We start from the raw sequence: 27,943 nt of genomic DNA, 5'->3' as shown, positions 1-27,943 counted from the left end.
GCCGTTTGAGAAGCCGGGGAGCCGGCACCGCCGCTCGGGTGCTTCCCCAGCGGCCCAGCGGCAACAGGAACGGACCGAGGGTAAGGGTGGGTGCGGGGAGGACGTCCGCGGCTGAACAGGAGAGTGGAGAGTGAAGGGCGGGAGCCCCCAAGTGTGAGAACCACCGCTAGTGCAAGAAACTCCTCGAGGGGCGTCCTTCGGGGCTAGCTCTGCCGGATGGTGGATTCCTGGCCTAGCGCTCCTAGGGTCCCCCGCCCCATCAGTCCTCGCTGCCCTCGATGCTTCCCGAGTCACGGGACCCAGCAAGTTCTAAACACCCTGCCTCCTGCACCCCTAGCTGCCAGTCGGGTCCTGATGTGATCGGTCTCCTGGAGGGGACGGGAGACCTCTGAAGGGTTTACAGCTGAATGGTTAGAAAATACAGCCTGGGGCTGGGGTGCCGGGAGGATAAGCCCGTGAAGAGGAGAGCTTTCTGGTAAGAACGGAGGGCAGGGAATTATAGTGATTGAGCCCCTACTAGGGGACAGGCCGTCTGCATCAGTTCATTTATTCCTCAACCCGGGAGTGGGCATACTTATGCCCCTTAGGGTATCACTCTCAAGGTCACACCGTTAGTTCCTTCTTCCTGCAACAAGTTCAGACTTTATGATGGTCTCTTGAACCACAGAAGTGCACTCTTCTCCCAGCTTTCAGACCCAATGCTTTTCTCTCTTAAATTGTTACCTTTGCTGTGCTTTGTTTTTTTTTTTTTTTTGTATTTATTTTATTTATTTAATTTTGGCTGCGCTGGGTCTTCGTCGCTGCGCACGGGCTCTCTCTAGTTGCAGCGAGCGGGGGCTACTCTTTGTTGCGGTGCGCGGGCTTCTCATTGCGGTGGCTTCTCTTGTTGCGGAGCACGGGCTCTAGGCGCGCGGGCTTCAGTAGTTGTGGCACGCAGGCTCAGTAGTTGTGTCTCACTGGCTCTAGAGCTCAGGCTCAGTAGTTGTGGCGCACGGGCTTAGCTGCTCCGTGGCATGTGGGATCTTCCCGGACCGGGGCTCGAACCCGTGTCCCCTGCATTGGCAGGCGGATTCTTAACCATTGTGCCACCAGGGAAGCCCTGTGCTTTGTTTTTCAAGCCAGAAGAGGAGTGGAGGGAGAAGAGCCCTAGGGGAGAGCCCTGGGGGATTGGGGTCACATCACACATTCAGCACGTGACAAAGGGAGTAGGGAGCCCCTCTCTGCGCCAGGCACTGGGGATAGGGATGAATAAAAGACCTCAGTCTTCATTCAAGGGGCCAGCACTGTGGTGGGCAGAGGATGTAGACAGGGTCCCGCCTCACCCTCCGGTTCTGGGACCTCCTCCCACCTCTGGCTATCCTCATCCGCCACCTCTTTTTTTTTTTTTTTTTTAATAAATTTATTTATTTGTTTGTTTTTATTTTTGGCTGTGTTCAGTCTTCGTTGCTGTGCGCGGGCTTTCTCTAGTTGCAGCGAGCGGGGACTACGCTACGTTGCGGTGGGCGGGCTTCTCATTGTCGTGGCTTCTCTTGTTGCAGAGCACGGGCTCTAGCCACATGGGCTTCAGTAGTTGTGGCACGTGGGCTCAGTAGTTGTGGCTCGCAGGCTCGAAAGCGCAGGCTCAGTAGTTGTGGTGCACAGGCTTAGTTGCTCCGCGGCATGTATGTGAGATCTTCCCGGACCAGGGCTCGAACCCGTGTCCCCTGCATTGGCAGATGGATTCTCAACCACTGCGTCACCCGGGAAGCCCCATCCTCCACCTCTTGGAGCTCACTGCTGGTCGACCCAGTGTGAAGCAGAGGAAGGGATTCAGGGAGATCAGCCTCTTTTGAAGGCGAGTGAGTCCCTTAGGACTGCAAATTCCAGAAGGTGAACAGACAGAAGAAAGAGGGCAGGAAGCCCCTCCCCCTGCAGTCCTTTGTCCAGCCAGACACAGCACAAAGACTGGGGGCTGCCCCAGGGACGCAAGGAAGAGGAGACCTTGTGTCCTTTGTACCACCAGGGAGTCCCGTGGTGAGGGAAGGTGCCGCCCCCCACCTGCCTGCCTGCGAAAACCCTGCACTGAACTTCTGAGCTACCCTCCGCTCCCTCGTCTCCCTGCTTGGGAAACACACTTTCTCTTAAGCCAGAGGAAGTTCTTTTCCAAGAATTACTTTGCTCGCTATCACTGCACAAGACGAGTTTTGTTTTTATGTTTGGTTAAGGTTCTGATCTGACTGCCCCAGGATGCAGGAGGCGGTTGCATATTTGACATTCAGGTCAGCACGTCTCCAATTCTGCGCGTTCTTGTGTTTGAGATGCCTGTGGGTCTGAGGTTCCCACGGGTGGGCGATCTACCCCCCTGAACTCCCAGAGGGCAGCGATGCTGGTCCTGCCTTCCTTGGAAGCCCCCTCTGCAGACAGCCCCGTTCAGGCGCTGCTTGGGGCAGCCCAGCCTATGAGACTTGTCTCACCAGGGCGGGAAGAGACCTCCTGAGACCCCCCAGCTCTGACCTCACCATTCATCTTCATGCTCTACCAGCTTGCAAGAAAGCCCTCTCTGGGTCCTTGAATGAGCTGTCTTCCCATCACCCAACCAGCCTTTAAATGTCCCCTCTGTCTGCCTCCAGATAGAAAACAATGCCTCTGTTCTCGCTCCTAGCTTGGCCTTAGGAAGCACCCAGAAGGAAAGCAAAGCTTTTAAAGATATGACCTGGGCTAAAGAGGATATTTTTGTCTTCCTGGGGTTTCCTCATGCTCTTAGGACCCCTCGTGTCCCCTAGGAGCTAGCTGTCTCGTAGCAATTATCTTTTAACAGAGGGAGAGACAGGCAGTCCTTGGGGGAGGGGGAGGGGGAGGGGGAGGGGGAGGGGGCGCAGGTGCAGCCCTGTTGTACTTCAACAGTATGCTGGCGGACAGGAAGAAGCTAATTGGATGTGCATCCTTCTTCACGAGGCTCTATCTTGTCCATGTCAAATAACCCATGAGGGCAACCTACTGTAATTTGTGCTTCTGTCCCCACCCTCTGTTCTCCAAGCCATTGCTTTTACCCTTCCTGGGCAGAAGAGTTTCCAAACCACAAGAAACAGCAGGAAAATACTGCTCTCTGTGAGTCTGGTACAGTTTGAGTTGTTCTGGGGCTGGAGCTGGGCGGTTGGGAGGGTGGTATTGTCTTCAAGGAACAATATAGGTGGATGCAAAGGGACCTAGGAGTTAACCTCGCACCCTCGTCGCCCTGACCCCTGGTCCCAGCTGCTCCAGGGCCCAAGAGCACCCAGGCACGTGCTTCTAGGCTGTCACACAGCTCTTGGCCCTGCATCTCAGGGGGCAGCCGGGACCCACCTGTCTGGTCCTTTGAAGCCCTGGAGGTGGGGTCAGACACATATCTGGTCCTAACAGTCATCTGGGGTGATTGTGTAAAACACACGTTGCTAGGCCTCATCCCACGCATGTAAATCCGTGTTTGCAGGAGGGGGCCTGGGAATCTCTATGTTTTGAATGGACGTCCCAGATGCGAGAAACGTTGGTTGAGAGATTAAGAGCCCTCACTTTATTTATTTTTTATTTTTTTAATTAATTTATTTGTTTATTTTTGGCTGCATTGGGTCTGCATTGCTGCGCGCGGGCTTTCTTTACTTGCGGCGAGCGGGGGCTACTCTTTGCTGTGGTGCGCGGGCTTCTCACTGAGTTAAGAGCCCTCGCTTTAAATCGGTGGTTCTCACCCTTGGCTGAATGCTGGAATTACGTGGGGCATTTGTAAAAATACTGCTGAGAGATTATGATTTAGTTAATCTGCAGTTCAACCGAAGCATTGTGATTTTTACAAAGCCCTCCAGGTGTTTCTAAGTGGGTAGCCAGGGTTGAGAATCATTGCTTTGGAGCCGGATGTGTGTGGGTCTTGGCTCTGTTTAGACTTAAGAACTTTGACCTTTGACCAGCTACTTTCTGAACATCATTTTCCTTACCTGTAGAATGAGAATTGTGATACCTATTTGGGGCGTTGTAGTGGGCATGCAATGAGACTGCCTGTAAGTACTGTTCACAGCACCTGGGACCTGGTAGGTCTTTAGATATTCTGGACACAGTCCTTCATCAGATATATGATTTGCAAATATTTTCTCCAAGTCTATAGCTTATCTCTTTATTTTCTTTTTTTTAAAAATAAGTTTATTTATTTTATTTTATTATTATTTTTTAATTTTTGGCTGCATTGGGTCTTCATTGCTGCACGCGGGCTTTCTCTAGTTGCAGCGAGCAGGGGCTACTCTTCGTTGCAGTGCGCGGACTTCTCACTGCGGTGGCTTCTCTTGTTGCGGAGCACGGGCTCTAGGCGCACGGGCTTCAGTAGTTGTGGCACGCGGGCTCAGTAGTTGTGGCTCGCGGGCTCTAGAGCGCAGGCTCAGTAGTTGTGGCTCACGGGCTTAGTTGCTCCGCGGCATGTGGGATCTTCCCGGACCAGGGCTCGAACCCATGTCCCCTGCATGGGCAGGAGGATTCCTAACCACTGCGCCACCAGGGAAGCCCTCTCTTTATTTTCTTAATCTTGCCTTTTGGGGCAAGTCGAGAGCAATTCGTGGGAATGACCCACGGCCTTACTGAGAGTTCCAGTTTGCATGAGTGAGAAAGCATTTCCTAGCGTTGCATTTGAACCCTGGCTCTGCTGCTGCCTGAGATCTTGCATTTCACCTTCTCGGCATCCTGAGTGTGTCAAGTCTTGGAATGACTGAGTGGCCCAGCCAAGGTCAAGCAGCTGGCGAGTGGCAGGGCCAGAACTTGAAGTCAGGGTCCAACCCAGCCTGCTTTTCAATTTCCCACTGTGCCTTTCATAACCAGTAGCACAAGTCAGAGGGTTTCCCAAAGGCCTAACTATTCTGCCTGCTGGGGAAATGGTCTGACCCTCTCTCCTTCTCAGCTGGACTCCCAGCCCTGTCCCCATTGGAGTGACGTGGAGGGAAGAGGTTTCAGTGGGGCTCCCACAGGGTGATGGAGGGTGGAGTCCAGTAACCTAGTGGGTGAGCCTTTCTGGCAATCACGTGGTTGGATGGAAGGGTTTCCAGAGAGGCCTGGGGCTCAGATCTGTATGCTGTATGATCAGGTCCAGTGTGTGGCAGGGAATTTAGTTCAACATAATCGCCATCAGTATTTCTTCCTGCCTCGCAATAAACATACTAGCTCAGCAAAAACTGTATCATTTGGTGAGTAAGAGCTTTGGAGTCAGGTAGACCAGCTGTACTACATGTGAGCTATGTGATCCTGAGCAAGGCATTTTTGGGTATCTCCAAATATCGGATTCCTCCAAAGTAAAATGGTGATTTTATTGTCCACTTCAGAGGGCAAAGGTAAGAACTGAACAAGATGATGCTTAGCCTGTAGTCATCCCTCCATAAATTATTTTTTCAAATGCAGATGCAGCATCTGGATAAATCCGTTAGGAACCCTCCCCCCAACCAGATTGGGAACCTGGGGCTGCCCCCGGTGGTGGGGTCCGTGGGGACTGGGAAGCAGCCAGCTGGGGCCCCTCACCACACACCCTCCCTCTGTTCCTGCAGCAGCTGGTACCATGGAGATTGTGTATGTGTATGTCAAGAAGCGCAGCGAGTTCGGGAAGCAATGCAACTTCTCCGACCGCCAGGCAGAGCTGAACATCGACATACCGCCCGACCCTGAGCTGGCCAAGCAATTCGTGGAGCGGAACCCCGTGGACACGGGCATCCAGTGCTCCACCAGCATGTCGGAACACGAGGTGGGTCCCTGCCCCAGGGGCCGGGCCAGTGGAGGTGTGGTCCGGCAGGGTGGCTGGAAGAGGCAGGCAAGTGGGACTGGGTGACTCCATCCCCCTGGAAGCCAGTTAGAGTGGACCAGTGAAGATGCTGGAAGTATGAGGGCAGAATCGCTCCCAGACCCACCTCGGTGCCCAGGGTCAGGACAAGGCCCAGCACCAACCACTCCCTGGGCCGGGTGAATGTAAACCAAGATGTTCTCTCTCCCAGGGGCTCTGGCCTCACCTCTAAGACTCTTACTAGAGTTGTTTTAGGCATTGAGTACATCTGGGAGAGGTATCTGAGGGGACCAGGGATTCACATCTACAGGACCTGCCTAGCTTGGGAAAAGGAAAGGGTCACATAGAAAGTGCTGGTCAGAGGTGCCTCCAAGATAAAGGAACTGAGGGTCATGTTGCTGTCCAAACTCCCAGATTTCTCCTGGTCTGTCTGAACCAAGTGATCAGCTCCTGATTATGTCAAGAACTGCTGGGAGAAGATTAGACTGAAGGGCTTAACGCAACTCTCATGTTCCCAAATCAACAGAGTGAAAATCACACTGATTTGGCCAAAACACTTTGTGGGTGGCTCCAATAACTCACAGTTCAAACAAACTGAGTTTCTTGCTTCCCCAGGGCAAGCTGCTGTCATGGGGACCAGGGTGGTTTTGTTCATGGTGTAGCCACCTAAACAAGATGGCGGCCATGAAGGCCACACCACATCGGGGTCTCCTCTGTCAGCAGCTCCACCCTGTTGAAACTTTTAGCTCTTGTGAGAACTGGCTTAAAAAGGAAAAGGAGAAGGGGAGTGACCGCTCAATGGGTATGGAGTCTCCATTCGGGGTGATGAGAAAGTTCTGGAATTAGATAGTGATCATGATTGTGCAACATTGTGACTGTTCTTAATGCTACTAACTTGTACATTTTAGTCAAAATGGTAGATTTTATGTTATGTGTATTTTACCACAATTTAAAAGATGGGGGAAAACTGGGAAGGAGGAAAAGAGGTAAGTTTAAGGGGTAAAACTACATCTATGCCATCCTCCCTACAACAGAGAATGGGCAAAGCAAGTCCACACTCTTAATTGTTTTTATGCTTCGATTCCTGTGACGTTGTAAATGGTAGGGTGGAGAAAGCTTAGTCACGTTTTCCTTTGGGATCTCACAGAACCGATGGGTGGGCTCCTCTGGGCCTTTAGGGTGGAGATCAGGTCAGAACTGGATTTTCCATAGCCACTGGCAGCATCTGCAAAGCTGCTAACTCCACAGGGGTGGCACTCTTGTGGCTGCCTGTGACCACCTGAGGACCAGAAAGTTCCTTGCTGGACCTGAAAATACAGTGGCTTTGGCCGGGGGCACCTCACGGGTCCATCCGTGAGCGCTCAGAGCCCAGGGACCCGGGAGCCCTGGGACACTGGTTTGCAGAAGTGGTTGGATGCTTCCACCAGGGCCAGGCGTCTTCTCACCTGTGGCTCTCTGTTTAGGCCAACACAGAGCGGTTTGAAATGGAGACCCGGGGGGTTAATCACATCGAGGGGGGCTGGCCCAAGGATGTGAACCCCCTGGAGCTGGAGCAGACGATCCGCTTCCGGAAGAAGGTGGAGAAAGATGAGAACTATATCAACACCATCATGCAGCTGGGCTCGGTAAGGCTTCCTTCAGCGCCAGTGGTCAGGGCCTCAGCCATCACTCTGCTTCCCCAGCTGCATGTCAAGCTCGGCAACTGTGGCTCCTCGGGGAAGGGCACCAGCTACGTTATGGAACCTTCTGTCTGGGAGTAGGCAGGCAGGTCCACACAGCAGACCAGAAGGTCCAAGGACTGAACGGGCTTTAAGAGGAATCTGAAAAGTGGGAAATCCTCTGGGCAAAGAGAACCCCAAGGAACCCCACCCAGCAGCTACCTGCCAATAGGGATCATTCTTTCATTCGACACATTTGGATGGAGCTTCTAGTCTCTGCCAGGTGCAGTAGAGATTGCAAACATGAAATTCACATATATTCTGCCCCAAAGAGTTTATAATCCATTGGAGGCCAAAAACAAATACAGAGGTATCACTGTATAATGTAGAAAGAAAGGCTGTAAGAGAAAAGATGCTCTGCCATTTGCCCCATAAGGAGGGAGAGTTGATTTCCTGCTGAAGGAATCAGGGGAGTCTTCCTGGAAGAGGTGGCACTTGATCTTGAGCTTTTCCTTGTTGGACATTTGGAATAACGGGGAATGGCCTTCTGGGTGGAGGAAACAGGAGATGGATGCCATATATGGAGTGGTTACTAATTCTGTTTGCCTGGAGCAGTGTTTCTTCACCTTTTTTTCACTGTTGTCCCCCAACAAGCCTTTTTAGACATCGCCCCACCCCAATGAAAATGTAATACCCTAGGTGTACTGTATATTTAGGTACTGTATGTATATCTGTGCTTTGTATAAAAAAGTAATAATATTTTACCCCCAAGAACCAATTTCCACCCTTTTGGGGGGTAGATGTCGCCCCCATTGAAAATGCATGGGCTGGAAGGATGGGAAAAGACTACTAGATATTTCTCGTCCCTCCCAGACTCCATCTCAGCCCTGGTCAGGCTGAAAGGACCTCCCTTTACTGCTAAGAACTCCCGATGTGTCCTCCTCAGATCATGGAGCATTGCGTCAAGCAGAATAATGCCATTGACATCTACCAGGAGTATTTTGATGACGAGGATGCGGTGGAGGTGATGGAAGAGGCCCCTTCAGCTAAAACCATCAATGTTTTCAGGTACCTCTATAGCCAGGCAGGTGTCTGGCCAATTTCTTTCAGCCCTATGCGTGGGTGCTTCCAAAGGTGACCCCTTGCCAGTCACTCCATGCCATGGGTACGATGCCATCTGTGATCCAAGCTTAATAAGGGACAGAGCAATAAAACGCCCAGCAGACAAGTGGTGCCTACCCTGAGGGCAGGCCTGGTTGGTGGAAAGGGAGGACAGAGTCTGGGGAAAGACTAAAGCAAATTTGCAAAGCTGTGTACAAGTGTGGTTGATTCATACGGTGTAGAGAATGTATCAAGTACCAAACATCAGTGATCCGGCTGCAGTGTAAGTAAATAAGACCCTCATCCCAAACTCTCAGGACTGTGCCTGGAATAACCTCCAAGGACAGCAGAAATTTGACAAAAGAAATTTATCCCACAGACACATGTGTGAAGTCACTGGATATTCACTGCGGCAGGGTGTGTGCTAGCCAAAGACTGGAAGCAAGCGAAACCCATCGGTAGGGGGCTGGTTCCAGCAATTCTGGTATGCCCACACTGTTGAATACCACGCAGCCATCAGAATGAATGAGGCAGCTCCTTATGTGCCTATAGAGAGTTGCCAAGATTTACTATGTGAAACCAAAGCAAAACAAGGGGCAGAAGAGTGCGTAGAGAGCACTACTTTTTGTTTAAAATACACCTATATGCATGTGTGCATGTATGTATGCATATGTGTATACATGTGTATGTATATATATGCATGTGTGTGTGCATGTATACATGCATGTGTGCGTGTGTGTGTGTGTGTGTATGCTCATATATGCAGAGAATACCTGTGATTTCAGACGTGACTAGCCTCAAATGCCAACTCTGGGGGATTCGTTTTGCTACCATGACCCACCGAGGGTCCTGGGAAGTGTTTCACCCAGCCCCAGCGCGACCAGTAAGGACTCTTTTCTGATCCGGGGCTGAGTCATGGTGTGCCAAGCAGGCTTCTAGCAATGGGCGTGCAAGAGAAGGGCCAGGGTGGGGCGGGGGCTGTCTGCCCTGCTGCTCCAGCCCTGCTGCGGTCTGACCTTCCATGTGGATATCCGAGAGGGCTGATGCATTAGAAGTCATGCCATCCAACCTCCGCGTCTGACAGATGAGGAAACTGACCTTAGGGAGGGGATGTGCTCAGGGCTCACAGTGGGTGGGTGACCCAACCAGGGATGGGCCTCAGCCTGTGCTCTTTCTACTATAGCAGTGCTCCCAGGGAGGAGTGATGTGGATGAGTCACATGGCCAGAAAGTTATTTCATTTCCCACTTTCGTTCATTCCTTCCGGTGACTTCAATGACAAAGTGTCAGTTTGGGGCCATTAAGTCTTTAATCCTTTTCTAACTCTTACACATTCTCCCTCCCCTTTCATTTTTTCTATTAAGAGTTAATTTTTTTCTAGCAGTTGTTTTTTTTTTCCCAGAGAAGGGAGGATTTATTACTTGCAACAAGTAAAGAGAACACCTCAGATCTTTCCCGAAGCAGTGTCTCTCGAGCAGTTTTAAGTCCCCGGCAAAACTGATCAGAAAGTACAGAGAGTTCCCACATGCCCCATCCTCCCCCATCCCACACAGCCTCTCCCACCATCAGCGTCCCTCCCCTCCTCCCTCCCCGCAGGTGGAACATTTGTCACAGTCAGAGAACAACACTGGCATCATTACACCCTGCCCTTGGTCTGTTCAGGCTGCTGTATCGAAGTACCGTAAGTCGGGTGGCTTATAAACAACAGAAATTTATCCCTTACCACTCTGGAGGCTGAAAGTCTGAGATCAGGGTGCCAGCAAGGTCAAGTTCTGTGTCTGGTGAGGACTCACCGGCCCCCTGCAGTGAAAGTGCTGAGTCCTAACCACTGGACCTCCAGGGAATTCCCAGGACTCACTTTCTAACTCAGAGACAGCCGTCTTCTTGCTGTGAACTCACAAGGCAGAAGGGGTGAGGGATGTCTGTGGACCCTCTTTTATAAGGGCACTAATCCCATTCGTTAGGGCTCTACCCTCATGACCTAATCACCTCCCAAAGGCCCCACCTCCTAATACCAGCCCATTGGAGATTAGGCTTCAACATATGAAATTTGGGGGGATGCCTACAGCACACCCAAAGTTTATAGTTTACATTAGGTTTCACTCTTGGTGTCATACATTCCAAATGTATTATACAGAATACTTTCACTGTCCAAAAATCGCCTGTATTTTACCTGTGTATCCCTCCCTGCCCCCAAACCCTTGTCAATGACTGATCTTTGTACTGTCTCCATGGTTTTGCCTTTCCCAGAATGTCATATAGTTGGAATCATACAACATGTAGCCTTTTCAGATTGGTTTCTTTCACTTAGCAATGTGCATTAAGTTTCCACCATGTCTCTTCGTGGCTTGATAGCTCATTTCTTTTTAATGCTGAATAATAATGATGTCTGGATGTACCACAGTTTATCCATTCATCTACCGAAGGGCGTCTTGGTTGGTTCCAAGTTTTGGGAATTATGAATAAAACTGCTGTAAACCTCTGTGTGCAGGTTTTTGTGTGGACATATGTTTTCAACTCAATTGGGCAAATACCAAGAAGCATAATGGCTGAATTCTTCACCCTCCCTCGTAGTTTAATATTAATGAGAAATCAAGCCTCAGGCTCGGAACTTTCAGCCACCGAAGACATCAGGCTGAAATTTAATATTTTATTTCCATTGTCTTAATTTTTATTAGTTTTTATTTATGGCTGGTGAGATCAGTTTTCCAATTAAGGGAGTCCTGTCAGCTTTGTTTTTAAAATAAATTTATCTGAGCGAATGTTTAGATATGTATGAATTCTTTTAAGAAAGAATTAGGCAAATACGAAATTTAGGGAGCCTGGGATTTCAGTCTTCTGCCCTCTTGCCCTCCCCTAAAGGGATCCCCAGGAAATTAAGCGGCCAGCCACACACATCTCCTGGCACCCCGATGGCAACAGGAAGTTGGCGGTGGCGTACTCTTGCTTGAATTTTCAACGGGCACCTGCAGGCATGAGCAACGAATCGTACATCTGGGACCTGGGTGAGGAGCAGAGTGGTCCGGTAGCCAGGGAAGGATGAGGGAGTGCCGCAGAGGCCAGTGAAAACTCGGGGGGAGGAAGGTAGAAGCAGCGGGACTCTCGTGGGGCTGGTCCCTCACTGGGATGCCCAGGGACCCAGGAGGAAGCCACTGTCTCGTCCCTTTGCTGTCTGGGTTCAGGTGCAGCCAAGCGAAGCCAAATCAGAAGCAGGAACTCCCTTCACTTCCAGATCCCAGGGCATTCAAGACCAGACCACATGGAGACCCAACTCTGGGTCCCTGAAGAGCATATCAGAAAGAGTCCCCAGCAGACTGAGAAGGGACCCGAGGGGTCCTCACAGGGACGCATGGACTCACCTCTGTCCCACCTGTCCTGGCACTTTCCCCTAATTCATGGCCAGTAGGGGCAGTGTGTCTACTCGGGAGCACGGACCACTGTTGACAGAAGGGCTCACTCCGAGGGCAGAGTCTGGCAGGTAGCAGGTGATCGTGGGCTCCATCCATGCTCTCAGGCGTCCCTCATTGCTGTCGTTGTGAAAATAAACGTTAGCCTTTATTAGCAGGTGCAGGTGCCACGCACGGGACTGAGCGCTTCACACTCGTGAGCAGCTCGATGAACTCTTAGCGCTGCCCCGTGGGCCGGACTCCATCACTACCCCCGCTGTACAGACAGCGCAGCTGGTTCACACAAGTCAGGGGAGAGCTGACTTCTTGTAAAAGCCTTGAACCTCATTTAACACCAAACCTGGAAAATGGATTGGAATGACAGTCACACACACGCAATCCTGATTCCCAAAAACAAAACCAGCAGAAGAGCCTCCAGGGCTAGATGCTGCCCACGGAGGACCAGAGCTTGCAGCCTGGAGAGGGGCTTCCAGGCTTCCCCCTGCCACCCCCCACCTGTGGAAGGGGTTAAAGTGTTTGACCCTGTCCTTTTTTTTCCAGGTCTGGTAGAATATATATATATATAGTGGTTGCTGTTGTTCTGCTTTGTAGAAAACCCCAACAGGCCAGAAATTGCCCTAAAGCCGTCTTCTCCTCTTGTCACCTTGGAATACAACCCCAAAGATTCCCACGTGCTCCTGGCAGGCTGCTACAATGGGCAGATCGGTAAGGAGGGACCCCCACCCCCACCCCGGCACTTAACCAGGAGTCAGCCTGAGTCCCCTGCAGGCTCTCAGGCAGCTTGGCCCCTGATGCTGTCTGGCCAGGGCCCACCTGCCAGGCCAGGCTTGCCACGGAGGACAAAGTGGGGTGGGGACTTCCTGCAGCTTCCAGATGTCAAGGTGAGACAGGTTTTGCTGATACCTCAGCCGTGTCTTCAGTTGTAGAAGTTCAAGTGAGTCTAAAATGAGTTCAAAATAAAAAGTTAAGAAAATTATGGGCCAAGTAAAGTCAAGAAACATTTACTGTACAGCTACCCTGAGCTAGGCTAGGTTAGCTAGAGGCAAAGGGGTTATGAGACCACTGGGGAGCTCCAACTCAGGAGATGCAGTCGGGGCAACCTTTATGGTAATGGGTGTGAGTAATACCAGCCACATAGAGTGAATGGGGGGAAAAAAAGGAAAAAAAAAAAAAGAATTATAGAACTGGCTAAAACAAGAGGTATGAAGACCATTTACAGGGGGATTCATTCAGTTTAGAAACTGATTCTATCAAAACTTGTTTAAAACCAGCTTACCATCTTGCTTGTTCTTTCATTAGTGAGTTAAATAAAACTTCATACATTTAAAAAAAAAAAAAAAGAATGAATGGGGAACTGTTACTCCTCTTCTGTTTTTTTGTTTTTTTTGTTTTTTTGGAAGAGTTTGTGAACAGTTGATAGCCATTCTTCTTTAAATATTTGGTAGCATTCACCAATGAAGCCATCTGGTCCGGGGATTTTTCTTATTGGTAGTTTTAAAGTTGAAAATTCAACCTCTTTATTTGTTACAGGTCTTCTCACGTTTTCTATTTCTTCTTGAATCAGTTTTGATAGTTTGTGTTTTTCTAGAATTTTTCCTTTTCATCTAGGTAATCTAATTTGTTGACACAATTGTTCATTCTCTTACAATCATTTCATTTCTGTAAGGTTGGTAGTAACATCTCCTATGTCTTTCCTGGTTTTAGTAATTTGAGCGTTCTCTCCTTTTCACTTGGTCAGTCTAGCTAGAGGTTGGTAAATTTTGTTTTATTTTCAAAGAACCAACTTTTTATTCATTGATTTTTCTCAGTTTTTAAACTCTCCATTTCATTTATTTCCACTCTAATCCTTATTATTTCCTTCCTTCTGCTTGCTTTGGGTTTATTTTGCTCTTCTTTTTCTAAATTTCTTAAAGTGGAAGGTTCGATTATTGATTTGAGGTTTTTAAAAATACAGATATTTACAGTTATACATTTACCTCTAAACACGGCTTTAGCTACACCTAAGTTTTGGTATGTTGTCTTCTCATGTTCATTCATTTCAAGGTATTTTCTAATTTCCCTTTGACTTCTTCTTTGACCCATGGATTATTTAGATGTATGTTGTTTAATTTCTCTCTGTTTGTGAATTTTCCGGTTTTCCTTCGGTTATTGGTTTCTAGGTTTATTCTATTATGGTAAGAAAAGATACCTTGCATGATTTCAATCTTTAAAATCTATTGAGACCTGTTTTATGGCCTAACATGTGGTCTATCTTGGAGAATGTTCCCTGTGCGCTTGATATGAATGTTTTCTACTTGTTGTCTTCTGGAGCCAGTAAATCTCGCAGACTTTGCCGGGAGGCTCTGTGTGCGTACTTGAGCATACCTTCAACACTCAGCCAGGCAGTCGTCAACTCTGCCTTAGCCGCTGCACCGAGCCTTACAGTCAGCCAGAGGTGAAAGCTTAGGGCCTTCTCAGTTCTTTCCTAAGTATGTGTGCAGCCCTGGGAATACACACAGCCATACCCATGCATGTGACCTTCTAGGTTCCAGAAGCTTTTCAAAACCCCTATGGACATTCTCCAGCTTTTCCTCTCAAGCTTTTTGGTTAGCCTATTGTTTGCCCCACTTGTTATCCACCACTGTGGGACACCGCAAAGTTAATCAGTTGTCTGTAATTATAATTATTTTCAAAATTGCCTTCTTAAAAAGACCTTTTTCACTGGGCAAGCTCCAAGTCAAGGTGAATATAGACAACCTTGCAAGTGGGGGGTCTTCCAGGGAACCACCAGACAGACAGGTCAAATAATGACAATTCTTTGAATAGGAGACTTTGAAAGAGCTCCAGCTCCATTCTGCTCCATCCCTCGGCTGCCAGGGTATTGGTTTTTTACCAGGAACGCAGAATGTTATTTTTCAAGGCTGCCATAGAACCGGAGAGTATAGGATCCTAACTAGGGCAAGTCAAAATGCAACAGAACTTACTGTTCTTACCAAGATTCAGCCGTTTTTCTCAAATAAACACTCTGATTTGCTGCCAGCCTTCGGCTAATTTCCAGAGTTCTGGAAAAGTTGATTCTGACCATTTTTGCCAATGTTCTCTTGGCCTTTATGGAGGAGAGAATTCTCAGAGGTCTTTACTCTGCCATTTTTGCTGGTGGGACACCCAGAAAACTGATGTTGGTATCCCTGGTGAGCTTAGAAGAAACCTGCCCACGTGGGCCTTGAAGGTTCCTGCCTGCCCTTCACCTCTGGCCTTGAAGTAACCAAACAATTAATCCTCCTGTCTGCATCCCAGGCCAGACTCAACCAGACATGAAAAGGGTTCCCCTTCCCTCCTGTCTTCACGAGCTCTCTTATGTTCCCCTCTTGCTCCAGGAGTAGGGGCCGGAATGGCTGGGACACTTCTCAGCAACTCTCTGTGGCCAGGCTGCCTCCTGGCCTCCTGGCCTCCTGAGGCCTCTGATCTCCCTCTTAGACCTGCTGCCTCCTCTCCAGGGGAGCTCCTGGGTTATGAAATAGACGTGGGCTCCTATAAACCTCCTGCAAATTTATCTGGGTGCCCAGGCTCTAAAAGACTGAAGCAAAGCCACTTGGCCACGATTTATTCAGGAGCCCTGCCTCGCTCATCATTCGTAACTCCTTTCAGTGGTTTTTCATGCCAGCTCGGACCAGCCCAGACTCTGGGGCTCTGCTGTCTGTAAGACAGACATGGTGGGACCCACCCTGGAGTACTGCTTTGCCCAAGAAGAGTGAGCTTAGCTAAGAAAACCTGTTTCTGGGCCAGACTGGTCCAGGGCCAAATGCCTTGGACTTGGATTCCATAAATCAAGACTTATGGATCATGGACTTCTGTTGTTGTTTTGCAAAACCAGCTTTCCTAGAAACAGCTCTGAGTAATAGGGTGGGTCCTCACTATACACTCGTGGGAAAATGAAAACAGAATCCACTGGGACAAAAAAATAAGTAAGCTTCGAGTCTTTCTTGGTAAAACAGAAGAAGCGACGTACTAATAATGAATCAGAAGAAAGGACAAATCTCACTCTGTGTGTTTCTTTCCGATCAAATGCAGCAAAGGTACAGAGGCGAAAAGGGAATGAGTGGATGAAGGAGGAGAGATTTGCATAGATGTTTTTACTTCCCAGAGCCTTTCCCTGGGGTGGAGGTGCTCCTCTCTCTTTGCCTGGCTCACTCCATCCCGAGGCTCCTCCTCAGTCTTCGTTCCTTCTCACTTCCTCCAGGAAGCCTTCCCTGACTGCCTCCATGTGTCTCCCTCTGGAGCAATCACAGCACGGGCTGTACTTGCAGATTTCCCTTCCCGTCTCCCAGGGACTGTGGCTGTCTGAATCCCAGTGGCTTCCCCAGTGCCCAATGTGATGCTCAACACGTGTAAGGGGCTCAGTGGAATGAACGAAGCATGCTTTGGGGGCTGGTAGGAAACTCAGGCGGGTTTGAACTTAGCCCCGCTTCTAAAACACCACATACCTGCCAAACCAAGACAAGCAGCATCCCTCTATCCCGTACTCCCTGCACTAAGAAAGGAAGCCTGTGCCCCCATCACGTCCCCTTCATTTTCTTCCCCGCCAGCCTGTTGGGACACCCGGAAGGGCAGCCTGGTGGCAGAGCTATCCACCATTGAGTTCAGCCACCGAGACCCTGTTTACGGCACCATCTGGCTGCAGTCGAAGACGGGCACCGAGTGCTTCTCGGCATCCACGGACGGGCAGGTACCGACCAGCCAGGCGCTGTAGGGGGCGAGGGGGTGGGGCTCAGTGGCAGTCTCCCGGCCTCCCACTGAATTACCTAAGAACGTTTCCTTTTCATTCCATTTTTAAATTGAATAACAGGTAATCCATGCACATGGAACAAGATCCCAAAGGTACAAAAGGGCAGACAGTGAAACGCCTTCCTCTCACCTCTGCCTTCAAGCCTCCCAGTACCCCTCCCTGTAGGCGCCCACCCACATCAGCCTCCAGGGTCCGTGTCTGCATACAGAAGCCAACGTGTCTGTCTTTGCTCTCTTTCTGTACACCTGGCACGTTGATCTGCACTTGACGTTTTTCATTTAGCATGTCTTGAAGATGATTTCATATATCGTAAAGCGCTGCCCCATGCCTGCTAAGGACTTAATAAATTATGGGTATGCTGTAATTTGTTGAAGTGGATTTTAATATTTTGTAGTTACCAAAAAATGTGGCAAAGGGTGTGTTTGTATATAGATTATTGCACACATGTGAAGTATACGTTCCTGGCGGTGGGATTTCTGGGTCAAAGCATGTGTGCATTTTGAATGTTTCTATATATTGCCATACTGTGAGGAGCCTTTAAGAATACAGACTCCAGGGCCCACATCTGGCAATTTTCCTTCAGTAGGTCTGGGGTGAGGCCCTGGCATCTGGATTTTAGGAAGCTTGCTCATGACTCTGATGATCAGCCAGGCTTGGGACTGTGGACCAAAGGAGTGATTCTCAAAGCATGTTTGTTCCCTCGGGTTGCCGTAGTCTCTGTCAGACACCCCTTTGGCCCCAGTGACTGGCCCCAAAAAGGTGGAGGGGGTAAAGAAGGCAAAAGTCAGGAGAATTGCGGGACCTCAGGTCTCAAAGTTGGCCCCTCCTCCCATCAGGTCATGTGGTGGGACATCCGGAAGATGAGCGAGCCCACCGAGGTCGTCATCATGGACATCACCAGAAAGGAACAATTGGAGCATGCCTTGGGGGCCATCTCCCTGGAGTTCGAGTCTACTATGGTGGGTGTCCCTTCCTCTCCCTTCCCTGACTTCCATTGCCAGGGCAGCCAAAGCCAAGGGCAGACCCGTGGCTACTGTGTCAGATGGACCCTGAGGCTGCTTCTTACCTTGTGCACTGGACCATCCTCCTGTGGTCCTCCGAGACCTGTGTGGTCTTTACAACCACTTTCCAGCAGGGGGCAGCAGAGCAGAGGAAGGATGCCATTCTAATTCCCTCAAGAGTCGCCATTTGGCTAGTGTCCAGGCTGATTAGAAGGCAAGCTTTCTGAAAGGACAGGATTCCAGAGAGGCCCCATTCTATGAGAAGAGCCCTGTCCACAACCAGCGTTCAGAGGCCAGGCTCCAGCTCTGTCCCTGCCTCACGTGGGACCCTGGGCTGGTGGCTTCACTTCCGTGGGGAAAGAAGAGGTGTTGGAGAGGAAAATGAGATCAGAGGAGGCTCCTTGGCAAACCAGAGCACGGGCCTGTGATGGCATTTAGTAACTGAGAAGGAACAGTAAAGAAATATCAAAGTGGTAATGTGGTTGTGTCCGAGGAGGGAAGCTTCTAGAAGCTGCAAATGAAGACTCCCTCCAAAGCAAGAAAACGACCTTTCCAGATGGCTCTTGGCCTGGCTCCCCTTGGGATTGTCACTGGTTTGCTTCCAGGCCGTGTGACATCATTCCCAGGCCCTTAGGAGGTGGAGGTGCTCTGGCCTCACCCCTGCCCTGGGAGTCCCCCCCTCCCACCCCCCAGGCTGGGGGATCAATGTGGTGGATGAGGTGGAAGACAGTTTTACTGACCCCCTCAGCCCTGGGCGTGGAGTCACAGTGGGGAAGACTCAGAAAAACGTTCTGTCCCCGAATCAGAGATTTCTAGGCCAAGTGCTAGATGCAGTGACCTCACTGCCACTAGCCCTCACCTCTCCCACACTGTGTGCTGGACCCTCGTAACTGCCTTACGTTGTGTGATCACCCATGACCGTCTTGTGAGGTGATGTGATTATCCCTACTTTGCAGATAAACAACTTCATCTTAGGGAGGTAAGTCACATGCTCTAGAACACGGGGACGCCGGGGCTCAAACCCAGGGCTCTGACCCCAAGGCCCAGGCTCTCCACCCCATGTCCCACCAAGGAGTCTGAGGCATGATGGGCCACGGGGACCTGGGCAGTTTATCTCCCTTACTAGCTTGCAGAAGCCCTGGAGTTGACTTTATTCCTTACTTTTCTGGGACTCTCAAGCTGTGTCTCTTTCCTTTCCTTTTTTTTTTTTTTTTAACTTTTATTGGAGTATAGTTGATTTGCAATGTTGTGTTAGTTTCTGCTCTACAGCAAAGTGAATCAGTTATACATAATACATATGTCTACTCTTTTTTAGATTCTTTTCCCATGTAGGTCATTACAGAGTATTGAGTAGAGCTCCCCGTGCTACACAGTAGGTCCTTGTTATCTATTTTGTATATAGTAGTGTGTATATGTTAATCCCAATCTCCTAATTTATCATTTCCCTGCACCTTTCCTCCTTGGTAACCGTAAGTTTCATTTCAATATCTGTGAGTCTGTTTCTGTTTATAAATAGATTCATTTGGGGGTTTTTTGTTTTGTTTTGTTCTTTAAATATTTATTTATTTAGGCTACACTGGGTCTTAGTTGCGGCAGGCGGGATCTTTAGTTGCGGCATGCGAGCTTCATAGTTGCAGCATGTGGGCTTCTTAGTTGCGGCGTGAGGACTCTTAGTTGCGGCATGCACGTGGGATCTAGTTCCTGACCAGGGATCAAACCTGGGTCCCCTGCATTGTGAGCGTGCTGTCTCCCTAAATAGGTTCATTTGTATCATTTTTAAATTAGATTCCACATATAAGTGATATCATAGAATATTTGTCTTTGTCTGACTTACTTCACTTAGTATGATCATCTCTGGGTCCATCCATGTTGCTGCAAATGGTATTATTACATTCTTTTTAATGGCTGAGTAATATTCCGTCGTATATATGTATCACATCTTCTTTATCCATTCCTCTGTTGATGGGCATTTAGGTTGCTTCCATGTCTTTGCTATTGTAAATAGTGCTGTAGTAAACATTGGGGTGCATGTATCTTTTTGAATATATGCCCAGAAGTGGGATTGCTGGATCATATGGTAGTTCTATATTTGGTTTTTTAAGGAACCTCCATACTGTTCTCCACAATGATTGTACCAATTTACATTCCCACCAACAGTGTAGAAGGGTCTTCACTTTCCTTTGACCCTCCAATTTGTAGCCCAGTTGTTCTTTTTAATTGTAGTAAAAACAAAAACAAAAAAACACACATAATGTAAAATGTACCATCTTAACCATTGTTAAATATATTTACATTGTGGGCTCTCCGGAGCTTTTTCATCTTACAAAACTGACACTCTGTACCTTTTAATCAACAAACTCCCCATTTTCCCCTCCCTTCAGCCCCTTCAACTTTCTGTGTCTACGAATTTACCTCCTCCGTGTACCTCATTTTAGTGAACACCTCCTGCGTTTGTCTTTTTGTGATGAGCTTTTTTCACTTAGTACAATGTCCTCAAGATTTATCAACATTGTAGCACATGGCAGAATTTCCTTCCTTTCTGAGGCCAAATAATATTGCATTGTATGGGCAGACCACATGTCGTTCACATGTCGATGACACTTGGGTGTTGTGAATAAAGATGCTATGGACACGGGTGTACAATGTAGACCAGTTTTGCCGGGAGTAGTAGTTGGAGGCTGGAGGGAGCTCTTCTAGATCCATGATTTACATTATTGATTCAATCATTTACTTTATGTGTAAACATTCAGGATCTTTATGGCAAAATGCTTAGTGGACACAGTGAGGCTACATGAAGAGGGCTGGTGATGAGATTCTCCAGGGACCAGAAGAGTCAGGGGGGGCTTCATTATTTGTGGGGCCCTTGGGCAGGTTTAAAGAAGTGTGGGACCTGATCAAGCGCAAGAGTGGGCGCAGCTACCTAGAAGGGGGCGGGGCACAGCCCGAGCAGAGGCTTAAACCGAAGGCACTTTCAGTACCTTTGGACCCGCAGCCGCCCTGCCGCTCCACCGCCCTGACTCCAGAAAACCGCTCGCCTTGCCAGCTAAACCCTGAGCTGATGTTCCATGGAGCCTTTCGCTCACGTGTCACCCCCTCCACAGCCGACCAAGTTCATGGTGGGCACGGAGCAAGGCATCGTCATCTCCTGCAACCGCAAGGCCAAGACATCGGCCGAGAAGATCGTGTGCACCTTCTCAGGCCACCACGGCCCCATCTATGCCCTGCAGCGAAACCCGTTTTACCCGAAGAACTTTCTGACCGTCGGTGACTGGACCGCCCGCATCTGGTCAGAAGACAGCCGGGAGTCGTCCATCATGTGGACCAAGTAAGGGGGGAAGTTGGGGCGGGAGAGGGATGCAGGGGGTGGAGGGGACCGAGGGGGCCCAGCCCAACCCAGGAGTGCTCTGAGCCTCTCTGTGTCCACCCATAAAATGGAGAAAACACTTCTCCACAAACAGCCAAGCTTACGCTGGGAGGTGGCTTGATTCGGCCACTTCACAAAGGAAGATGCTTCAAACCGCACATTCATCTGTCGATGGACATTTAGGTTGTTTCCATGTTTGGCTACTGTGAATAGTGCCGCAGTAGACATGGGAAGGCAGGTGTCTCTTCGAGGTCCGGATTTCAATTCCTTCGGATAAAGACCCAGAAATGGGATCGAGGACCCTCCACACTGTTCTCCACAGCGGCTGCACCAATTTACATTCCCACTAACAGTGCACAAGGGTTCCCTTTTCTCCACACCCTCTCCAGCACTCCTCTTTTGTTTTTCTAATAATTTAGCCATCCTCACAGTTGTGAGGTGATATCTCACTGTGGTTTTGATTGCATTCCTCTGATGTTAGTGATGTTGAGCAAATTTTCACATACCTGTTAGCCATCTGTATGTCTTCTTGGAAGAAATGTCTGTCTGGGTCCTTCACCCATTTTTTAATCGGGTTATTTGGTTTTTTGCTATTGAGTTGTATGAGTTCCTTATATATTTGGGCTATTAACCCCTTATCGGATATATGGCTTGCAAGTATTTTCCTTAGGTTGCCTGTGCATTTTTTTAATTTATTTTTTAATTCATCTATTTATTTATTTAAAAATTTTTAATGGCGTATAGTTGATTGACAATGTTGTGTTAGTTGCCTTTTCACTTCGTTGACTGTTTCCTTTGCTGTGCAGAAGCTTTTTAGGTTGATGTAATCCCACGTGTTTATTTTTGCTTTTGTTGCTTGTGCTTTTGGTGCCATATCCAAAAGGTCATTGCCAAGGCCAATGTCAAGGAACTTTTCCACTACATTTCCTTCTAGAAGTTTTATGGTTTCAGGTCATACGTTTTAGCCTTTAATTCATTTTGAGTTGATTTTTGTATGCAGTATAAGATAAGGGTCCAATTTCATTCTTTTTTTTTTTTAATTTATTTATTTAATTTTATTTTTGGCTGCATTGGGTCTTCGTTGCTGCGTGCGGGCTTTTTCTCTAGTTGCAGCGAGCGGGGGCTACTCTTCGTTGTGGTGCATGGGCTTCTCACTGCGGTGGCTTCTCTTGTTGCGGAGCAGGGGCTCTAGGCGCCTGGGCTTCAGTAGTTGTGGCACACGGGCTTAGTTGCATGTGGGATCTTCCCGGACCAGGGCTCGAACCCGTGTCTCCTGCATTGGCAGGCGGATTCTTAACCACTGCGCCACCAGGGAAGCCCCCAATTTCATTCTTCACTGCAGAAATCGTTGAAAATCTAGGTTAAACCAAGTAGGAAGTATAACACTCTCTTCATCTCAGTAGCATGAACTTTTCTGGGCAACTTTTCCTTCCTCCAACTCCTTTCAAGTGAGTCTCACAGCTGGGGGACTGGGCCCAAGCCTGTGCCCTGGAGTTGGCTGTGGAAAATGCCAGTGACCAGCCCCTGGGAAGGACCCCACCCAAAACCCTTTATAGTGCAAACTGTGAGCTGTGCGTGGCGAGGCTGGCGTGGCTACAAGTCAGACACAAGAAAGAACTTCCTGCCCAGCAATGAAACCCTGGAGCCGGGGCGGGGCTGGATGAGTAGGGCTGCGGCTCAGCAGGCTCTCCATCCCTCCCAACCACAGGAGTCCCTGACCGGTGGCACCTGGCTCCCAACAGGTACCACATGGCTTATCTCACTGATGGTGCCTGGAGCCCGGTGAGGCCAGCGGTTTTCTTCACCACCAAGATGGACGGGACCTTGGACATCTGGGACTTTGTGTTCAAGCAATGTGACCCCGCCCTCAGCCTGAAGGTCACGTGCACCTGCCTCCCCATGCACCCAGGCCCTCAGACTCTGGTGGCACAGCAGAATCACCTGAGGGGAATTAAAAAAGGAAAAAAGCAGATGCCCGGCCTTTCCTCCCACCAGGCCTGTTCCTTCAGAAGCCTGGGCGCAGGCTCCTGGCAGCTGACCCCTTCCAGCCTGAGCTAACGTTATCCTATCAGCAAAGCCAGAGCAGAGACCTGCAGGCTAGGGCCGTGGAAAAGCGCGGGGTTGGGGAAACTGCAGAATGAAAGTGGGGCTGAAGGGACTTCCCCGGCGGTCCAGTGGTTAGGGCTCCACGCTCCCAATGCAGGGGGCGCGGGTTCGATCCCTGTTCGGGGAACTAAGATCCCACATGCCCAACAGTGCAGCAAAAAAAAAAAAGAAAAAAGAAAGAAAGAAAGAAAGTGGGGCTGGACTGAAGAGGTGGGTGTGGGGGGCAGGCTGAGGCAGAAGATGCGGCTGGGGGTGAAGGGCTTTACAGCCAGTCGTAGAGTGTGAACTTCATCTTGTGGGTTGAGGCTGGGGTCCCCCTCAGTCGGGGGAGTCACCAAGGGTGTCTGAATGGGGCTGCTTGGCTAAGTCTCCCCAAGAGCCAGATAATCAGACCAACAAAGGGTGACATTGCTCCTCTCTCCTCCCTCACCCGGGTCTGCCTGACCCTCCAACAGGTGTGTGACGAGGCCCTCTTCTGCCTCCGGCTACAGGACAATGGATGTTTCATTGCCTGTGGCTCCCAGCTGGGGACAACCACGCTGCTGGAGGTCTCGAGTGGGCTGTGCACCCTCCAGAAGAATGAGAAGAACATGGTTTCCTCGGTAGGTGCGGGTCCCGGGCGAGGTGCGCACCAGCTCCTGTCCTGACCTGGCCCCCAGGCCAAGCGGGCCAGTCAGGGAAGAACAGATGCCCTTTTCTGTCACCTCCTGGGAAACGGATGGATATTTGGGGGTAGATCAGGAAATGAGCCCGAGAAATGGGTGTTGGGAATGTCTGAATCCACCCTGGCTTCACCACTCAGTAGCCAAGTGGCCCTGGGCAAGTCACTTTACCTCTCCAAGCTTCAGTTTTTTTCAGCTGCAAATCCAAGTGGTTTGACTCGGTCAGTTTGTCTAGTTTCAAACAACATACTTTTGGGCCAGCAGAACCTGTCCAAGGAAGGCTTAGCAGAATGCCTGTAGAGAAGACAGCTGGAAGGGGACCGTCCTGGGGAAGGGGCCCTGGGGGCTGAGATCCATCACCCCGGAGGCGCCTCCCCAGAACCGTGGGGCACGCAGAGAAATTGAAAACCCCTGATGCCGAGACCCTGGGAGACCCTCTTGGCTCTGCCTGAGATTGTGGTCCCACCAATGAGCTCATCCTCTGTGGGCCCAGGCCGCCATGTTGCACAGCCCCAGAGGGTGTTCTTCACGCCTGCATCCGTGTTCTTGGAATTCCTTGGAACTGAGTAACTTGGCACCCCTGTTCCCGCCTCCCAACCCCAATATTTAGCCCCCCTTTCTTGCCATTAGCCCGGAGTATAGGCCTCTGGGTGGGCTGCTTGGAGTCAAACAAGGAGAACCCGCCCGGCCCCTGTGCTGGGAGCCAGTGCTGCCTGCCCGCCTCTCCCACGGCCTCTTTGTCCCTGTGCACAGATATTTGAGCGTGAGACCCGGCGGGAGAAGATCCTGGAGGCCAGGCACCGCGAGATGCGGCTGAAGGAGAAGGGCAAGGCGGAGGGCAAGGATGACGACCTGAGGGAGGGGGAGCCCGCCTTGAACCTGGAGGAGCTGGTCACCAAGGCCGAGGAGGAGTTCTTTGATGTTATCTTCACGGAGCTGAAGAAGAGGGAGGCGGAAGCCATGAAGAAGAAGCCCAAGCCTGTAGGGGCCTCGAGCGGGCTTGGGGTGGGGTGGCCGGGAGGGAGCCATGGCGCCCTGGCTGCCTGCTTGCTGACCTCGGGCAACCGCGAGCAAGTGGCCTCACCAGGTGGACCTTCATTTGTCCATCTGGCAAATGGGAGGAATTACTCCCTTCCTCCAGAGGAATCCTAAGTCTCCAAACAGACTTCAGGCTCCCTGAGTGCAGGAGCCGTACCCTGTGCTTCTTGGAATCCTCCTCTCCCCACCGCGATGGGGACCTTGAACATGCATGTGACCCGGGCTACATGAGCCATCAGAGAAGAGGGAGCCTGGAGGCCCTGGGAGGGAGGGGGCTGTGAGATCTGTGATGACCCCTCCTGGCATCAGGGGGTGAAATTTTTCCTGAGCTCAGCCATCCATGGCCCCGGCTCCAAAGCACCTTCTAGCTGCATCACCTGGGCTGGTCACTTCACTTCTTGGTTCCTTAATTTTCATCTGGAAACTGAGGAGATGGAGTGATAAAGGTAGTGTCACCTTCCAGGCCCTCTTCGGTACCAGGGGACGAAGAAAAAGACATGGCCTGTCTGGGCCATTGCCTTTAGGGGCCCACAGATAAGATGCTAAGATGTGAAAGAGTGAAAGCACAACACAGAAGGGAAAAGAACAAGCGAGTGTGGGCCAGCGTCTGCCCTTGTAAGCAAGATCGGCTACCTAGTTAGGGAAGGAAGGAAAACATGGGGCCCCTCGTTCAAAAGTATTGAGAAGTTCAAGGGACTTCCCTGGCGGTCCAGTGGTTAAGACTCCACGCTTCCACTGCAGGGGGTGCGGGTTCAATCCCTGGTCACGGAACTAAGATCCCTCATGCCTCGCAGCCAAAAAAAAAAAAAAAAAGTGTTGAGACGTTCAAGACAGTGGCAGCAGACACTAAAGCAGGCGTGGAGCCCTGGTCAGTGCAGGCCGCGTGGCCGCACTGGGCACCGGCCCATGAAGCCGGCCCTGGCAGCAAGAGGGGCTGTGTGTCCAGTTCTCGGGCACTGATGGAGTGCCAGGGGCATGGAAGGTGGGTAAGCACACGGAGGAGCTCACCGGTTCCATCCCGTGACTACTCACCATTTCTGCCTCTCTCGCACTGGGTCTAGAGACAGGCTGTGATTTCTGTGGGCGCATTTTGCATTTGGAAGTACTCGGATCAGAGCGGCTTTATTCTCACACCATCTGGTGGTACCGGTGGGGCTGAGGCGAGGCTGGAGTCCTGCCTTTCTGACCCACAGCCCGGGCTCCTCCCACCCATCCCCCCGGGCCCTCCAGCCCTCCAGCAGGTGATGCTGACACCGTGCAATGCGGCCACCGACTCCGTGTCTGGTGCTGGACCTCCCCAGATGTGCTCCCCACAGCAGCGTGAACACTCTGGATGGAGAAGCTGATTCTCAGAAGGGGTTAAGCTACACAGAACCTGGCCCCCTCCTTCTTCTGCCCACCACACGCTTCCTGCCCATCTCTGAGTCTCTGCAGTTGGCCAGACATTCTGGGGTCAGAGCTGAGAAAGCACTGCTGGGTCCTCACATGCATTATCTCTAATCCCAGCCACAGCCCTGCAGGGAATCATGTCCCCTTTACAGGGGAGGGGACCAAGGAAACTCAGGAGGAACTAGCTCGAGGTGGTCCAGGCAGCAAGCGGCAGGTGCCCGAGGCCGTGCCCACCGTCCATACCCGCAGGTGTTGAGCGCCCGCTAGGCCCTCACGGCCGTGGTGCTGGCAGCGCGGTCTCCTGGGTGCCCAGCAACCTAGGCTCAGGGGTTAACCTCCCGGGTGCAGGGAGGCCTGCCCCCCACCAAGTCTATGCTGTCTTTCCGTAGCTGAAACAACCAAGTCTGGAGACAGAAGAGGAGGTGGAGGGAAAGGAAGAAGAGGAGGAAGAAAGAGACGGTGAAGAGAGTCCAACCTTGGAAGGTCAACCTTGACCGGAGCCCTGCTCACGCACGCGCCTGCTTCCCACCTCTCGGCACTGCCCTGGTTTTACAAGTCAGGGTGCTGACCCCCTCCCTTAAAGGGTCTCCGGGGTAAGGGAGGGCTGGAGGAGCAAAGGGGCCCCAACCCAGCCCCCCTGCCCCACAGATCCCCGGTCCTCGGTGACTCCCTGAGCCCAGTCCCAAGAGACCCCTCGGAGGGAGGGAAGGGGCAGGGTTCATCCCCGAGCTGGTCCCCTGGTCTCAGCCACACCCCAGCCAACCTCACCCAGGTCCCCTGGCCCTCCCTGTTCCCTTGGATTGAGCTTTGCAAGGGTTTTCCCGACAAGCATCTTCCTTCACAAGCTTGCAAAGCCTCCACTGGGCTGGCCATGGCCATGGCCGGGCCTCGGGAAGTCCTGTGGGTGCGGGAAGCATTCTCTCCTTCTCTCTTACTGACCCTCCGCACCCATATATGACTGGGGAACAGAAAGTCTGTCCACTTCTAAGACGTCTTTCCAAGCAACTCCTCTGGGGAATGTTGACCTCCAAGAGGGTGAGAGTCAGTGGATGAAATGAGCTGGGTGTCTCTCGCAGACGGCGAGCTCTCTGCTGTCTTCATTCTTGTAAAATTAAATTAATAATAATAGTGCTAATGGTTAGTGCTTATTATACCTCCCGCACTAAGAGCTTTTCATGTTATCTCGTGTCACTCTTTTGATAAAGTCCCTGGAAGGTTTCTGCTCTGATTATCCTTCTTCGGTAGAGGAAGAAACAGGTTCTGGGAGACATGTGGGGACTTGCCCGGGTCACCGGGCTCATGAGGGGCAGCACGGGATGGGAGCCCAGGCAGCTCACTCCCAATCCTGCACAGGGCCCGAGGGGGCTCCAGCATGGGCAGTGGGATGCCCTGAAACCACAGCAAAGCAGAGTGTTTGGTGACCAGAAACACTGGTAGGGCAAGAGGGCAATTCAGAGGCAGCTTTTTTTTTTTTTAACATCTTTATTGGAGTTAGTTTCTGCTGTATAACACAGTGAATCAGTTATACATATACATATGTTCCCATATCTCTTCCCTCTTGCGTCCCCCTCCCTAAGAGGCAGCTTTGCACCAGGAGAAATCCCGGACCACCACTCACTCTGTGGGTGTCAGGTGATCCCGACTGTGACCGAAAGTGCTCTTTATTTTTAAATATTTATTTATTTATGTATTTAT

General features: G+C 50.6%; 1 protein-coding gene across 2 annotated transcripts; it reads left to right on the top strand.

Moving 5' to 3' along the window:
- Window positions 1–27,364, top strand: DNAI2 (dynein axonemal intermediate chain 2). 2 transcript variants are annotated; one of them, XM_061175391.1, is made up of 13 exons: window positions 1–80; window positions 5,529–5,722; window positions 7,222–7,383; window positions 8,363–8,484; window positions 11,379–11,521; window positions 12,515–12,628; window positions 16,489–16,628; window positions 17,525–17,647; window positions 20,791–21,014; window positions 22,796–22,931; window positions 23,615–23,761; window positions 24,575–24,802; window positions 26,638–27,364. In XM_061175391.1, exons 2-13 carry the CDS (start codon window positions 5,540–5,542, stop codon window positions 26,740–26,742), a joined length of 1,827 nt encoding a protein of 608 aa, XP_061031374.1. In that variant the 5' UTR covers window positions 1–80; window positions 5,529–5,539; the 3' UTR covers window positions 26,743–27,364. The 2 variants fall into 2 exon arrangements, with proteins under 2 accessions (XP_061031374.1, XP_061031373.1); XM_061175390.1 differs by lacking the exon at window positions 1–80 and adding an exon at window positions 441–475 and having other exon boundaries at window positions 5,532–5,722.
- Window positions 27,365–27,943: the final 579 nt, after the last annotated feature.

This window comes from Eubalaena glacialis, chromosome 19, assembly GCF_028564815.1.
Source record: "Eubalaena glacialis isolate mEubGla1 chromosome 19, mEubGla1.1.hap2.+ XY, whole genome shotgun sequence".
NCBI classification, from domain to species: Eukaryota; Metazoa; Chordata; class Mammalia; order Artiodactyla; family Balaenidae; genus Eubalaena; species Eubalaena glacialis.
Note: the sequence above shows the minus strand (reverse complement) of the source record. Positions and strands in the feature narration are given on the sequence as shown.

Bases quoted from the DNA above. Each gene is read 5' to 3' on its own strand.
- DNAI2 (XM_061175391.1), top strand. From the start codon at position 5,540: ATGGAGATTGTGTATGTGTATGTCAAGAAGCGCAGCGAGTTCGGGAAG. The intron at 17,648-20,790 runs GTGGGTGTCCCT...CCCCCTCCACAG, and splicing joins TGGAGTTCGAGTCTACTATG to CCGACCAAGTTCATGGTGGG. The intron at 21,015-22,795 runs GTAAGGGGGGAA...GGCTCCCAACAG, and splicing joins TCGTCCATCATGTGGACCAA to GTACCACATGGCTTATCTCA.